General features: G+C 34.3%; 1 protein-coding gene and 2 long non-coding RNA genes across 3 annotated transcripts; 1 reads left to right on the top strand and 2 right to left on the bottom strand.

The window, feature by feature from the left end:
- Positions 1-411: 411 nt before the first annotated feature.
- Positions 412-2,128, bottom strand: LOC146930903 (uncharacterized). Its single transcript, XR_015006524.1, has 2 exons — positions 2,038-2,128; positions 412-663 (listed from the first exon to the last, which is right to left on the bottom strand). It is a non-coding gene; the product is annotated as an uncharacterized LOC146930903 (long non-coding RNA).
- A 3,765-nt stretch (positions 2,129-5,893) lies between these two features.
- On the bottom strand, positions 5,894-7,610 carry LOC146930904 (uncharacterized). The gene is made up of 2 exons (XR_015006525.1): positions 7,520-7,610; positions 5,894-6,145 (listed from the first exon to the last, which is right to left on the bottom strand). It is a non-coding gene; the product is annotated as an uncharacterized LOC146930904 (long non-coding RNA).
- Positions 7,611-11,890: 4,280 nt separating this feature from the next.
- On the top strand, positions 11,891-17,418 carry LOC146930905 (uncharacterized). Its single transcript, XM_085702371.1, has 10 exons — positions 11,891-12,080; positions 12,862-13,018; positions 13,115-13,298; positions 13,875-13,945; positions 14,329-14,466; positions 14,553-14,644; positions 15,170-15,441; positions 15,856-15,941; positions 16,360-16,461; positions 16,948-17,418. Exons 1-10 carry the CDS (start codon positions 11,983-11,985, stop codon positions 17,107-17,109), a joined length of 1,362 nt encoding a protein of 453 aa, XP_085558497.1. The 5' UTR covers positions 11,891-11,982; the 3' UTR covers positions 17,110-17,418.
- Positions 17,419-17,595: the final 177 nt, after the last annotated feature.

A 17,595-nucleotide genomic window follows, 5' to 3' on the forward strand; every position in this document is an offset into this window, starting at 1 on the left:
TTTTACAGAAAGCTTTGATTCGGAGGAGAGGTGGATGAGCATTGTCATTGTTCCCACCAGAAAGAGGGTTGCTGGAAAGTAGATCATCTTCATCCAACGATCGACTCACATAAGCTTCAAATTTGTCGTAACTTAGTAGTTTTGCTAGAATGTCCTGCAATTATATTTTAACCGAAGAGGGTTTAAACAATTTCTCTACTTGAACAACAAAACTCTAATTTCTAAATTATTCTCATTTACACAATTTTTTAAATTACTCTCATCTACTAAGACAGGGTGTAACACCCCGTTCTCCCAACAACGTAATATTAATTATTATAATCAGAGTAATCACACAACGGAGTGTCACACTACTTTTCAAAAATTCATAAATAGAAAATATCTATTTATTTAAGACCAACATAAAGAATCTTAATAAACCGCAGCGGAATAATTCTTTAAAAATATAATTTCAACCAAAATTCAACATCAATGAAAATCTTGGCACATAGGCCCCAACATAAATCAACTTTATTTTCAACAACGATAAACTCTAATAGCAAGTCTTTTCCAAAATATGTGATACATAAAAGCAATGAGAAGACATTCGCAACGATTTCCCCATCCTAGTATGTATCAGAGCCCTAGACACTTGAGCCGACCAAACCTACAAGTCATCAGTACCTGCACATTACCCACGGTCGAGGCAACATATACGCAGAAGGGGTGAGAAACTTATCCAATAATAATAATATATAATTCATCAAATTAATGAAAACAACAAAGCATATCACAACAGGCATCATTAATAATGTATTTAAATAAACACATAGGCAACGACATAATTATTTTCAGCAACACGGTACAGCAACAACAACAACAACAACGTTATCCACAACGACACCGACAACTCGACAATGCGACAACGACAACAACTCGACAATGCTACAACGACAACAACAACCCAACAATGCTACGACAACAACAACTAATGCATCATGCAGGTGGTACCAATCTACGCGCGTTGAATGCTAAGCATTCCAGGGCATAAGCCCCCAACAGATGAATGATAAACATTCCAGGGCATAAGCCCCCAACGGGTTGAATGATGAACATTCCAGGGCATAAGCCCCCAACAGATGTGAGTATGCAAATGGACTCAACTTGTGTATATCAACATACAACTTCAACAGCGACTACAACAACAACATATGTGCCTAAAACAATTATGACACACTCCCCAACTTTGAAATTAGATGATACAACAACGTCAACAACAGAAATCAACAACATAACTTATATTTATAAATCAATTACATTCATCTCAAAGTCTAAAACATCCCCCAAAAGCAATTAAGTTTTGATCAATAGAACATAAGTCAAATATCCATAAAACACCTCAACTGAATCCCTAACACTTAAGTTTGAAGTTGGGAAACCAACCATAAGTTTTTAGACTAACTTGGGATTAGTTTTGCTAAGTTTTCTTAAGGTTTTCTAAAGACCCACTTTGACTATCTTTATCATAACTCAAAATCTACAAATCTTTTCCACTCCAAACCAAGGCCATTAGAAAGCTAACTCAATTATCTACAACTTCTATGTTTACACCGAAAGCTAATTCAAAACAGAAACGGGTGAAAAAGACGCAAGAACACGAAACAGGGGAATGCTGTCACTGTTACATCGTACTACGATGGAATGCATCGTACTACGATGGGATATACTGAAAAATTTGTTTTTGCTGCTGGAAAAATCGTAGTACGATTTCCCAGCATCGTACTACGATGGGACATGGACAGATTTACGAGAACAGACCAGTTTTCACTCCAAAACCCAATTTTTGATCCCCTAATCACCCAAAATGAATTAGAACAATGTTTACAGGTTCCATATACAACATAGCAACCAAAAAAACATAGAAACATGCAATTCAACAACAAGTTTCATCATAATTCAACATCTAACATAACTTCTCTAACCCTAAAAACCAAGAACAACAAATTCATCAATTTTCAAATTATATACCATGATTATTGAAAGGAATCCCACCCTTACCTTAATTCAGCAAATTCTACAGCAAAAACGGTTGGATTCTCTCTTCCTAGCTCTTCTCTTAGCCTTCTCTTGGTTCTTCTCCTCTTTCTCTCAAAACCCACCTTTTCTCAATTGTACGTGAAAAATGTTTCTGACTCCTCTCTATTCTATTTCCCAATAAACATAACCTCTCCTTTATTTTTCTTAACTCCCTTAAACTCACATAATTACTAATTAACTCCCATTAACCAAAATATTAATATTTTACTCCTATTTTTATTTCTCCTAATGTTTCCACAAATAATAAAGCCATACTCATTTAAATAATATACAACTCCCTAAATCATATAATAAAATAGCATCACACCATATATCACATAAAATCACCAAAAACACATATTTCAGATAAAATCATATATTTAACAGATAAAGTCATATAAAAATATTCACACATCTATTAAAAGTAATAGAATAAAAATGGGGCGTTACAACTCTCCCCAACTTATAGAATTTCGTCCTCGAAATATTACCTCAAGCAAACAACTCAGGATATGACTCCTGCATCTTACTCTCCAACTCCCAAGTAAGACTTTCACCAGCTGCTCCTCCCCAAACAACTCTCACTAGAGGTATCTCCTTACCTCTCAACGTCTTCACCTTGCGATCATCAATCCTCAAAGGTAAAGTTTCTACCGTAAGGTTGTCTCTAACTTGCACCTCATCTCTAGGAATGACATGTGAAGGATCCGCTACATAATTCCGAAGTTGCGACACATGAAACACATCATGCAAGTTCGAAAGATGTGGTGGCAAACCAACTCTGTAAGCCACCGTGCCAATTCTCTCAGATATTTGATAAGGACCAATAAACTTCGGAGTCAACTTCTTGGACTTCAATGCACGACCCACACCGGTCATAGGAGTGACTCTCAAGAACACATGGTCACCCTCTTGAAACTCAAAGTCCTTCCTACGCTTGTCATGATAGCTCTTCTGTCGACTCTGCGACGCTTTCATATGCTCTCTTATCATCTTGACCTTCTTCGTAGTCTGCTGAACTATTTCAGGTCCCAACACAATACTTTCACCCGACTCAAACCAACATAAAGGAGTCCTACACCTTCAACCATATAAAGCTTCGAAAGGTGCCATACCAATACTCGAATGGTAACTATTGTTGTACGTGAACTCTATCAATGGTATGTGGTTGTCCCAAGCTCCACCTTGCTCAAGTACACACACCCTCAACAAGTCTTCTAATGATTGAATCGTTCTTTCCGACTGACCATCTGTTTGCGGATGATAAGCTGAACTCAACTTCAGCTGAGAGCCCAAAGCTTCTTGCAAGCTCTTCCAAAATCTCGAAGTGAACCTCGGATCTCTATCCGACACAATACTCGACGGGACACCATGTAACTTCACAATATTATGAATATAAATCTCCGCCAACTGAGCTATTGAATAGGTGATATTAATCGGAATAAAATGTGCTGACTTAGTCAATCTATCGACAACAACCCAAATGGCATCATGCCCTCTTTGCTTGTTTGGTAAACTCGTCACAAAGTCCATGGAGATGCTATCCCATTTCCACTCTGGCACATCTAAAGGCGTCAACAAACCAGCAGGCTTCTGATGTTCAACTTTCGATTTCTGACAAGTCAAACACGCATAAACAAATTGTGCGACATCACGCTTCAACCCAGACCACCAAAACAGTTTCTTCAAGTCATGGTACATCTTTGTAGCTCCCGGATTGATACTCAAGCTACTTCTGTGACTTTCTTCTAAAATAAACTTTTTCAATTCATTATTATCAGGGATACAAATCCTGCCTCGGAATCTCAACACTCCTTGATCATCAACCTGGAAATCACCATCTGCAGTCTGATTACTAGCAACCATCAAGTCTACAAATTTCACATCAACTTCCTGTGCTTCCTTGTTACTCTTCAAGAAATCATTATTAATCTTCAACATACCCAACTGCACACTCTGAGGTGCCAATTCACAAACAAGACTCAAGTCTCTAAACTGCTCTAGCAATTCAAATTCTTTCACCATCATAGCCGACATGTGCAATGTTTTCCTGCTCAAGGCATCTGCAACCACATTGGCTTTACCCGGATGATAATTCAATCCAAAATCATAATCCTTCAACAACTCTAGCCACCTTCTCTGCCTCATACTCAACTCCTTTTGATCAAATAAATATTTCAAACTTTTATGATCACTAAACACTTCAAATCTGGAACCATATAAATAATGTCTCCAAATTTTCAACACAAAAACAACAGCAGCCAACTCTAAATCATGTGTAGGATAATTCTTCTCATGAATTCTCAACTGTCTAGAAGCATAAGCCACTACCTTACCATCTTGCATCAGCACACCACCCAAGCCCAACTTGGACGCATCACAATAAACAACAAAAGGTTTATCTGGCTCTGGCAAAATCAAAATTAGAGCCGTCGTCAATCTTCGCTTCAACTCATTGAAATTACTCTCACACTGAGCATCCCACACAAAAGCTTTACCTTTACAAGTCAACTGAGTCAATGGAAGTGCCAACCTCGAAAATCCTTTGATAAATCTACGGTAATAACCAGCCAAACCAAGAAAACTTCTAATCTCCGTAACTGACTTAGGAGTCTCCCACTGTGATACCGCTTCAACCTTCGATGGGTCCACTGCAATATCACTACCAGAAATAATATGGCCAAGGAAACTTACTTCCCTTAACCAGAACTCGCACTTTGACAACTTTGCATACAACTTCTTTTCTTTCAGCACCTGCAACACAATCTTCAAATGTTCTGCATGCTCTTCTTCAGTCTTAGAATAAATCAAGATATCATCAATAAATACAACAACAAACTTATCCAGAAAAGCATGAAAAATTCTGTTCATATACTCCATGAACACACCAGGCGCGTTAGTAACACCGAAAGGCATCACTTTATATTCATAGTGTCCATACCGTGTCCTAAAGGCCGTCTTCTGCATATCTTCATCCTTCACCTTAATCTGATGGTAACCTGACCTCAAATCAATTTTACTAAACACGCGAGCACCCACTAATTGATCCATCAAGTCGTCAATTCTCGGAAGTGGATACCTATTCTTTATCGTCACTTTATTAAGCTGACGGTAATCTATGCACAATCTCATGCTACCATCCTTCTTCTTCACCAACAATACCGGCGCTCCCCAAGGTGAGACACTCGGTCTTACAAACTTCTTATCAAGCAATTCTTCCAACTGCTTCTTCAATTCTGCCAACTCGGAGGCTGACATACGGTAAGGAGCCATCGACACAGGCTTCGTACCTGGTACAAGATCAATCGAAAATTCAACCTCCCTCTCTGGTGGCACATCTGGAATCTCATCAGGAAAAACTTCTGGAAATTCGTTTACAATCGGCAACCTATCAATCACAGTCTGATTCTCCATAGACAAATACGCCATTAAAGAGAACATCAAGTCTCCATCATGTTCTAACTGCTTCAGCTGCTTAGTAGATAAAAATTCTGCTCCACTCTCTTCTTCAGCAGAAGAAAAATACACCGACTTACTAAAACAATTAATATGAACATGGTTGTACTCCAACCAGTTCATACTAAGGGTTACACAACAAACAACAAACAGGACAGCAAGGACAATACAAAATTGTCACACAACACTACTAGGCTCGACACAACTCTACTAATTGGCCGGACGGACCGACCTGCTCTGATACCAATTGTAACACCCCGTTCTCCCAACAACGTAATATTAATTATTATAATCAGAGTAATCACACAACGGAGTGTCACACTACTTTTCAAAAATTCATAAATAGAAAATATCTATTTATTTAAGACCAACATAAAGAATCTTAATAAACCGCAGCGGAATAATTCTTTAAAAATATAATTTCAACCAAAATTCAACATCAATGAAAATCTTGGCACATAGGCCCCAACATAAATCAACTTTATTTTCAACAACGATAAACTCTAATAGCAAGTCTTTTCCAAAATATGTGATACATAAAAGCAATGAGAAGACATTCGCAACGATTTCCCCATCCTAGTATGTATCAGAGCCCTAGACACTTGAGCCGACCAAACCTACAAGTCATCAGTACCTGCACATTACCCACGGTCGAGGCAACATATACGCAGAAGGGGTGAGAAACTTATCCAATAATAATAATATATAATTCATCAAATTAATGAAAACAACAAAGCATATCACAACAGGCATCATTAATAATGTATTTAAATAAACACATAGGCAACGACATAATTATTTTCAGCAACACGGTACAGCAACAACAACAACAACAACGTTATCCACAACGACACCGACAACTCGACAATGCGACAACGACAACAACTCGACAATGCTACAACGACAACAACAACCCAACAATGCTACGACAACAACAACTAATGCATCATGCAGGTGGTACCAATCTACGCGCGTTGAATGCTAAGCATTCCAGGGCATAAGCCCCCAACAGATGAATGATAAACATTCCAGGGCATAAGCCCCCAACGGGTTGAATGATGAACATTCCAGGGCATAAGCCCCCAACAGATGTGAGTATGCAAATGGACTCAACTTGTGTATATCAACATACAACTTCAACAGCGACTACAACAACAACATATGTGCCTAAAACAATTATGACACACTCCCCAACTTTGAAATTAGATGATACAACAACGTCAACAACAGAAATCAACAACATAACTTATATTTATAAATCAATTACATTCATCTCAAAGTCTAAAACATCCCCCAAAAGCAATTAAGTTTTGATCAATAGAACATAAGTCAAATATCCATAAAACACCTCAACTGAATCCCTAACACTTAAGTTTGAAGTTGGGAAACCAACCATAAGTTTTTAGACTAACTTGGGATTAGTTTTGCTAAGTTTTCTTAAGGTTTTCTAAAGACCCACTTTGACTATCTTTATCATAACTCAAAATCTACAAATCTTTTCCACTCCAAACCAAGGCCATTAGAAAGCTAACTCAATTATCTACAACTTCTATGTTTACACCGAAAGCTAATTCAAAACAGAAACGGGTGAAAAAGACGCAAGAACACGAAACAGGGGAATGCTGTCACTGTTACATCGTACTACGATGGAATGCATCGTACTACGATGGGATATACTGAAAAATTTGTTTTTGCTGCTGGAAAAATCGTAGTACGATTTCCCAGCATCGTACTACGATGGGACATGGACAGATTTACGAGAACAGACCAGTTTTCACTCCAAAACCCAATTTTTGATCCCCTAATCACCCAAAATGAATTAGAACAATGTTTACAGGTTCCATATACAACATAGCAACCAAAAAAACATAGAAACATGCAATTCAACAACAAGTTTCATCATAATTCAACATCTAACATAACTTCTCTAACCCTAAAAACCAAGAACAACAAATTCATCAATTTTCAAATTATATACCATGATTATTGAAAGGAATCCCACCCTTACCTTAATTCAGCAAATTCTACAGCAAAAACGGTTGGATTCTCTCTTCCTAGCTCTTCTCTTAGCCTTCTCTTGGTTCTTCTCCTCTTTCTCTCAAAACCCACCTTTTCTCAATTGTACGTGAAAAATGTTTCTGACTCCTCTCTATTCTATTTCCCAATAAACATAACCTCTCCTTTATTTTTCTTAACTCCCTTAAACTCACATAATTACTAATTAACTCCCATTAACCAAAATATTAATATTTTACTCCTATTTTTATTTCTCCTAATGTTTCCACAAATAATAAAGCCATACTCATTTAAATAATATACAACTCCCTAAATCATATAATAAAATAGCATCACACCATATATCACATAAAATCACCAAAAACACATATTTCAGATAAAATCATATATTTAACAGATAAAGTCATATAAAAATATTCACACATCTATTAAAAGTAATAGAATAAAAATGGGGCGTTACACAGGGACACAATTAAAAGTTCTCTAATACTACCAGAAACATATAGTAGGCAAATATAACTTGAAAAACATTAATCTTAATATTACTTTAGGCTGAAGTAGTAGTGCATAGCATACTTTTAGACATGGTTATCAAAATAAATTTCTACATGACCAAATCAAAAAGGGCAGTAACGAATAACATTAACAGACATTAGTTCGTATCATACGGCCATAAAATGTCATAACTTAAAACCCACCTTCAGATTAGTCGATGACGGAAATATATCTGTTCCGGTCCTTAGGTAAGTAATGAACTCACTCAGGTACAAAACTTCAACCAGCTATAAATAATTAAAAACAAAAAATTTGTGTTAATGTAATTTGTGCTATAATTTCATAATACAACAATGTTAATGTTATTATTGGAGAGTTTTGTTGATCAATGTAGTATTATTATCCAATTCATGAATTATTTTCTTTAATTGTCTATAGAGGATATATGATTTACACTAAAAACAAGTTCACAAATCATATTTCAAAAAGTTATATGCATATGATTTTTGCTAATTATCTTGCGGGTGGCTAATGAAAGTGTTATCGTCGTTTAGACATTGTTTTACCCTTTTCAATTTTAAATCTTATAAATATATTCCTAAAATCAGTTAAATTTTATATGTATATTCCTAGAAACAATTATATGCATATTTGTGTGCTTATACAAATTTTCAACTTTCAAAGATACCTAGTGAGATAATATCAAAATAATCAAAACTCGACCGAACATTAAACTGATGAGGACACGGATTCGAAATTTAAATGTTATAACAGTGTTGGATTGAGATTCGTCTAGTAATAGTTAAATATGATTTTAAAAATTATAAAAAGTATGTAAAATCATAAAAACAACAAAATTTTCTTAACATTTTTTTTGTTGTTAGAAAAATTTCATAACTTTATACTATAAAAAAATGTTTTTTTTTATTCTGTTTTAATCTTTCGGGAAATTCTAATCTGGACCTCCTTTCTTAAGGATCATTCATGGACCTTACTAAATGACTTTCTTTACGGTTTACATTTTCACTTACATTTTATTGTACACTTCATCTCTTGACCCTTGATCAAAACAATCTTCCTTTTTTGACTCAATGACATTTTTGTTAAAAACCATATCAGGTTCAACAAATATAGATTGAATTTAGTTACTATATGAATCCTTGATCAATCACAACCCTGCTCTTGCCGCCATCTCTTGTTATCTTTCCCATCGATTTAGTTCACTATAAACTTTCAAGGTCGACTCCTCTAATAAGAGAAAACACCGACAAAACCGTTAATATTGTCCTTCTTATTTTAAGTAATATCCTTTTTATCTCAATGTTAATTATCAATCATAATCATGATAATAATAATAATAACATGATTTAGTGATAAATTAAAATATAAATATTGGGATGTTACATTCTACTCCCCTTAAAGAATTTTGTTCTCGAAATTTAAATTTTACCTGACCTAGTCCAACTCAACTTAGTTGAAATCCAATGCAACATATATGATATCTAAAGGAAAAACCTCAAAATAATACCATACATGGTTTAATTCAAAATAAGTGAAGATGATATTAAAACTATTTGTTGACACATGCTTGTATGCATCACCACGTAAATAACTCGAAACTATTTGACGAGGATAAGATGATTCATATATGAAACACACTTTTTTCTTAGTAGATGTGGAACCAAACAATCCATAAGATTTAAAGGATAGTTTAATAAATTAGATTTTGATATATATTATGGGATTTTTTAGTGAATATTTAGCATCAAAACATGAAACTTCTATAAATTGAGTTTAAGAAATTATAACATTTTCTATAAATATTTATGCAATTAAAATTAAATGTTTAAGATACATTAATTGTTATCATTGTTGTGCATATGGGCATCTTTATAGTCAATCACTTGAAGAAAATGTTGACAATATTTTCTCGTTTAAATGCACTTATCAACTTTACCCAATCCAACTCTACATAGTTGAAATCCTAAACGCATATATGATATGAAAAAGGAAATCATCAAAATCCAACTCTACATAGTTGAAATCCTAAACAACATATATGATATGAAAAAGGAAATCATCAAAATAATACCATATAGGGTTTACTCCAATACAAGTAAAAATGTTATTTAAATTGTTTGTTGACACATGATTGTATGCATAACCATGCAAATAACTAGAAACCATTTGACGAGGATAATATAATTCATATTAAAATTTCACAGTACAACAACGTTAATGTTATTATCGAAGAGTTTTGTTGATCATTATGGTATTATTATCCAATTCATAAATTATTTTATGTAATTGTCCATGGAGGATGTAAGATTTACACTAAAAACAAGTTCACAAATAGTATTTTAAAAAGTTATATGCATATGATTTTCTTTAATTATCCTGCGGGTGGTTAATGAAAGTGTTATCATCATTTAGACATTGTTTTACCCTTTTCAATCTTAAATCTTATATGTATATAATTATATGCATATTGGTGTGTTTATCCAAATTTTTATCTTTCAAAGATACATAGTAAGATAATATCAAAGTAATCAAAATTCGACTGGACATTAGACCGACGAGGACACGTATTCGAGGTTTTAACAGGGTTTGACCGGTGTTGGTCTAATAATAGTTAGATATATGATTTTAAAATTTATAAATAGTATATAAAATCATAAAAACAAAAAAAAATTCATAACTTTTTTTGTTAGGAAATTTTCATAACTTTATACCATTAAAAAATGTTTGTTTATTTTGTTTTAATCTTTCATTGATTATAAGTATAAAAAAATTACGTTATTCATATTATAAAATATAAAAAATAGTTTGGTTGTTATATTTATAGAACTAGACTATTCGTTGATATTTTTGCTTGACTTATATAAATAATATTCCTCAACCCTCGTATACACTAGCTTAGATAAATTTTAGGCCCAAACGTACGATCCTAACCCTAAAATGTCAAGTGATAATCAAGATGCAACTTAGCTGTCTCGAAAACAAGAATGTCACACAAAGTTGTTGTAAATAACAATATTTTTTTTTGTAAATATTTCTTCAAAAAATCTAAAATTTCAACAAAAAAGAAGAAGCAATGAAGTGGGATAAGCAACACTTACTTGATATTGTGGGAGAAATTCACTTTGAATGGTGCAAGAATGAAGAAAATCGCACTTGGAGGGAAAAAAAGATCGTATTTGAGAAGTTTAAAACTGGTTGAAGTTATGTTTCTGAGTTGCTGTTATATGGCTTAACTCACGCAGCGTGACTTAAGTCACGCAGAAACATAAGGAGCGTGAGTTAACTCACGCGTGAGTAATTTTAAGATTTCAGTTGGGAGCGAACAATTTCTGTTGGGTAAAGAGCAGAATTCAAATTCATTTAACCACAACCATAATTTCATTAAAGGGGTGAGTGAGACACTAAATATGAGTATCTTTTATCATAGATTCTTACTTGCAATAATGTGAGAGTCTAGGCACTTATATCATACCCAACCGTTTTTTAGGAAATGTTAGACCCAACAAACAACAATTGTGGTTAAATGAAGAAGATAGGGTAATAAGCATAAGATTAGTAGTACTAAATAACTAACTAGTAAGCAAGATGAAAGAACAAAATAATAATAATAATAATAAGAGTAATGATATTTTGACATCCATTTGATGACAACTTTGTTGACAACCTTGTTTTTCTCACTTCTTATTGGTCAAAAACAATGGAAGAGAGAGGATAACACCGTCATGTGAGTATGAGAGAGAAAGTTGTCCAAAAGTTGTCAAAAAGTGGTTGTCAAAATATCATTTCTCCAATAATAATGGGAAATGAGAATGTTGTAGTTTTATTTTGGCGGTAATAGATTAGATGGAAATTCTGTTTGGTTATGTCGTAAAGCAAACCAAGTAGCTGTCTCTTGGAATCGAACCAGTGCGATTGAATATTGAATTGATCTTCAGAAAGATGAACAAGCCTCCACGAGAAAATCATGAACGTAACAACAACAACACTGTTGCTGCTCTTGATTCCAGATTCAGCCAGACTCTACGAAACGTTCAAGGGTAATCATTTCTCATATTCATTCACACAGATCTCGCCATTCCATCATTCTTATAATTCAATTCAATTAATTGCTCAATTCATTATGATCCGCTGCTTATTCAAATTGATTCGCATAATTAGGATATCATGTCTCCCTCTTTATTAGATTCATTCATTCATTTATTGAAATTATGTTACTTTTTTCTTTTATTCATTTTTATATATATTAATTTAGTTTCAGCTACGACTTGAATCTTGGGATTCATTTTTATGAGAGAGAGAGAGAGAGAGACAAAAGTGATGTTAGAATCCCAAAATTGAGATTTTGCCTTAAGAAATCTATCTAGCTTCAAAAATGATATTTTGAGCTATTGAATCAAACATTATTATTTAGCTTCAGCTTACTGTTAAACTCAGTGAGTGTGTTTGGCTCTGTGCGGCGAAAATTGACTTTGTAAAACTGATTCTAGTTTAAAATGAGTTTAAGGTAAAATGATTAATGTTTGGATACGTTCACGCCAAAGTGAATTGAACGTAAAACTCATGTTTAGAGCCACAGACTACAAATCCTAACTTTAAGTTGGGATCAGTTATAAAGACAAAAAAACAATTCTAATTGAGAACCGCAGACATACCAAAATAATTTTTAAGTCTTCAGAATCACTTCGAGGAACACATGCACTTATTTTTATATAAATTTATCAAAATATGAGACACTTTAGTCTCTTTTTGTCATCAGAGAACTAGACACACACACTCGGTTTAGTTATTGATATCAATTTATGTTCTCTTTAAATCAAGGTTGCTCAAAGGTCGTAGCATGCCCGGTAAAGTATTGATGAGCAGAAGGTCAGAACCTTCTGATAACTTGAACTCAAAGGTATCCTCAACATTCTACAAAAGGAGTTTCTCACACAATGATGCTGGCACAAGTGATCAGATATCTGGTGCAGTAGAGGTCATCTTCGTATTCTTAATAATAACATTTCTTATATGTTTCTATAAGTTTGATGTGGATTAGTTCACCTAGAAGAGACTTCTATTCTTAATACAGGAGGAGGTTCAGAGTACAAGTAAATCAGCTAGTGCTTCTAATGTTAGTAAGTTAAAAATCTCAACCTCCCTTGGGGAAAACTTATCCGAAGACACCCGCAAGTATACCATTGGCGCTAGAGCTACGGATTCGGCAAGAGTTACAAAGTTCAATAAGGTGCTTTCTGGAACAGTGGTTATATTAGGTATTTTACTTTCATACTTCAATTTTCCTATGTATTTGGGCTGATCGTCTTTTCCTTGTTACTCCTAAATGACCATATCTGATTATTGTAGTTGTCAGACAATATGAATAATAATATCTTGATTTTATCTTAGAGTATCTCAAATTATTTCTAAGGATTAATTTTCAAATTTGTTTATATTTTATGATTTATTTCTTTATTTAATCTGGATTTGGAGTTAATATTATCTTAAATAAAGATCGATCCGCAGTCTTCCATATCACCGCCCCATCATAACAATCACAATTTAACGTCTTTATTTCTTTCTCTTCCCTCTTTTATCTATTTTAACTGTATTGCATGTAAAGATGTGTGCTCTGATTAACTGCCCGCATTATTGTTGCCTTAGCCTATTGATATTTTTTGGCAGCAAGGTTCAAAATAATTTGCAACAGAAATCGAGCCTTGCTCACAATTTATGATATTGCTTAAATTTTATCAGTTTCGTATTACTAAGATGTTAAGCCTTATGGAAACCTATTTTTGCCTACCAGTGTAAAATATTTCATCCTTGACAGTTTGACATCCATATTGTAGACAAATTGCGTGAATTAGCTTGGAGTGGTGTTCCAGATTATATGCGCCCTAAAGTGTGGAGACTCCTCTTGGTAAGCTCTATGGACCTTCTTCTATTTTGCTCGCACTAGCTTATGCTCTTAGCACAGCGCTCAGTCATATGAAGCATGATAATAAGGAACTGTTGAGCTCATTTAAGTTTTTAAGAGAAGTAGGTTCTTATTTTATTTATTGCTGTCTTAACATAAAAGTTTTGTTCATTGAGGCTGAGCCATGGAATTATTCTCTTACAAGAGACCTTGATGCTGGCCACATAAATGTTTTGCAACAAGATTATGAGGGAGATTTTAGAAAAGAAGATAGTGTATTTGTTATATAGAAAATCCTTAAGGGGTCTAACTAATTAACCTCCCATCATACCTTCTTATAGACAACATTTTGTCTTCCTTGAAATTTAAAGATAAACTGACAACAGGGATATGAACCACCTAATTCAGATAGAAAGGAGGGAGTTCTGGGAAGGAAGCGCGGAGAGTATCTTGACTGTATTTCTCAGTATTATGATATTCCAGATTCAGAACGTTCAGACGATGAGGTCAACATGCTTCGCCAGGTATTCAGAGCTCTAATATATTCTTATCTTGATTGTTTGTGGAAACAGAATTATTCTTTTAACAGCTGCCATTGTATGTTTGTTAGATTGCCGTTGATTGTCCAAGAACTGTACCTGACGTTACATTCTTCCAACAACAGCAAGTTCAGAAGTCATTGGAACGTATTCTTTATGCATGGTAAAATATTTTTTTGCCCATTTATTGGCCCCAATATTCTTAGTCTAGTGTTCTCTGTCATGGATAATTTTCTTAGGTGAAAAATGACTCTTAGCTGCTTGGCTAAGAAAGTCACACAGCACAACTTCCCCAGTATTAGGGTTTGTTAGTATGTACCATTGTGTACCCGCTAGATACTGGTACCTGATATGTATCCATTACTGGTATGACAATGATTCAGGAGCGCTATGCATCATATGTTATACCGGTTTTAGAAGATGGGACTTCTACGAACCTACTTGCTTTTTAAATACTGTACTTAATCTAGTACTGGTACAAAAAAAGTTACCAGACAGTGTTATTGCTCATTATTAGAATTTGTTTGTTGCTATATCTCCTTTCCGTGAACTGGTACATATGAATTCAATTGTCAACTGTGTATGGTACTGAATGATACTCTTGGTGAATCTTAGAAGAGGCATAGTCACGTATTCCTTTCTAGAAATGGTTTGATTTTACTTATATAATTTTTCAATTTTTTGTCAGGGCAATTCGACATCCTGCTAGTGGATATGTTCAGGGGATAAATGATCTCGTTACACCGTTTTTAGTTGTTTTTATATCAGAACACTTAGAAGGGGGTATAGATGATTGGTCGATGTCTGATTTATCTTCAGACAAAATCTCTAATGTAGAGGCTGATTGCTACTGGTGTTTGTCGAAGTTGCTCGACGGTATGCAAGACCATTACACATTTGCTCAACCTGGAATTCAGAGGCTTGTTTTTAAATTGAAGGAATTGGTCAGGAGGATAGATGGTACGCTTTTTTCTCAGGACTTTTGTTTTCCTTCAAGCATTGCTATAATTTCATGAACTTAAATGCCTCACCACCTATATATGGATTTCATACCATTTCTATTCTCAAGTTTTCATTTTTTATTTTCAAATAGTGTTCTTAATTCTAAATTCTAGTAATATTAATAATTAGTTTACGTTTTTAGAGTAAAAATACTCATATTAATAATTAGTTTAAGTTTTTAGAGTAAAGTACTCTCAAATAGTGTCGAAAGTTGATCATCATCATCTTATTTATCCATTGGTTAAAGATACACAATTCATTGATATGCATTAACAAACTTGATCATTATTTTTGTTGCCATATTATTATTCCTATATCTTTGAAATATAATCTGATCTGATGTGTCCTGTTGAAACTTTTGAACTGCGCCAGAGCCTGTTTCACAACATATAGAGGATCAGGGACTTGAATTTCTTCAATTTGCTTTCCGGTGGTTCAACTGTCTTTTGATCCGCGAGGTTTGCCCTGACAATTTTTTCCTTTATAAGTAGGTTAATTTGAGTCAGCTTGGATAAAGTTTCCAGAAGCACTTGTGGAAAACGAAATGTTATGAACATCTTATAATTACTGAGTTTTTTAAATAATAGTTTCTTGTATAACCATATAAGTTGAAATTAGTTATGCAGTTAAATATCTTCACATGATTTTCTTGTAATTTGTCAATAAACATATACAAGATTAATTTTGGAGGTGAAGAACCATACACTTATTTTAATTGAGAAGCTTTTGTTAAGTTAAAAACTAATCCAAACCCTATCTTTCTCAAGAACAACTTCACATGTGTCAATGATAAAGTGTCTGAATGGTAAAATGGACTATGACAAACATGAATTGATTTATGCTCTTACTAAGGCTGATATCTGATTTGATAACTAGATACCATTTGATCTCATCACACGCCTTTGGGACACATATCTAGCTGAAGGAGACGCCTTGCCAGACTTCCTTGTGTATATATTTGCCAGTTTCCTTCTCACGGTGAGCTAGCTTACTTTGGCCTTTTCACTAAAATAATATATTTGAATTAAATTTCATCTCCTAGTCTTGCTGTTCAGGAATGGTACTTGTTGGTCTTGTTGATGTGTAGTTTTTACCTTTCCAGTACATATTGGCTGATAATGCTGAGCCTGATTTCCAGTTTTGTTCGCAATAAAACAAACTTGTCGTTTGCTTTTGCTATTTAAGATAAATGGCTTTCGAAGAGATTTTCTTTTGTATCGGGATGTTTTCAATGTGCATTGAAGTTGCATAATGAAGAATGCAATTCTAGCATTTATGGATGTACTTGTATTCCTTAATTGTCTACGCCCAGTTCGAGGTGCATGCACATACACCTGTCGAGAATTTCTTTTTTCCCTGCTGTATTTTGTATGGTTGCTTAGATTATTTACACTCTCTTCTTACTCTTATCAATGATTAACCCATAGAAACTAGAAACTGAATGTATATATATTTTTCCTTTAGTGGTCAGACAAACTCAAGAGCTTGGAATTCCAGGAGTTGGTAATGTTCCTTCAACACCTTCCAACTCAGAACTGGACTCACCAGGACCTCGAGATGGTGCTTTCCCGGGCATTTATGTGGCACAGCATGTTCAACAACTCTCCAAGCCATTTCGCTAGCTGAGTTGGCAATTGTGGTTTTCTGAATTTAGTTCTCCTTCAAATTATACCTCTCTCTGCTTTCCATCAGTGTTGCTGTTGCTTAGTGTATGCTGTTTTTTTTGTCAATGCACGATTTTTTCAGCCAATTGAGTGATTTGTAAAGGAGAGACAAATAACTGATAGCCTCAATTTTGTTGTATTTATTATTTATATATTTTCCAGAATAGCATCAAATACCCAGTTTGTATCCACAAGTGTGTTCTTTTCTAATGTATGCCTGTACAAATATTACTTGTAGAGACATCCTAATATAGTGTTTGGTTTGAGAGAATTGAATATGCTAACATAGATGAATCAAGACATGCTCAACAAAACCGTTAACATGTTCCCTGTTCTCTGCTTATTATTATGGTTGGAAGTTCCACCATTTGACCAAAAGATCGGGTAGAATAAAGAGATCATATTCCTCTTGGAGACCAGAGAATCCATGATATACTATCGATGACAG

Source organism: Medicago sativa, chromosome 4 (genome assembly GCF_051527215.1).
Source record: "Medicago sativa cultivar Bolivia chromosome 4, Bolivia_mono, whole genome shotgun sequence".
In the NCBI taxonomy this organism is placed as follows: domain Eukaryota; kingdom Viridiplantae; phylum Streptophyta; class Magnoliopsida; order Fabales; family Fabaceae; genus Medicago; species Medicago sativa.

Coding starts and splice junctions, on each gene's coding strand:
- LOC146930905 (XM_085702371.1), top strand. CDS start 11,983: ATGAACAAGCCTCCACGAGAAAATCATGAACGTAACAACAACAACACT. Junction 14,467..14,552: donor AGGTCAACATGCTTCGCCAG/GTATTCAGAGCT, acceptor TATGTTTGTTAG/ATTGCCGTTGATTGTCCAAG. Junction 16,462..16,947: donor TTGCCAGTTTCCTTCTCACG/GTGAGCTAGCTT, acceptor TTTTTCCTTTAG/TGGTCAGACAAACTCAAGAG.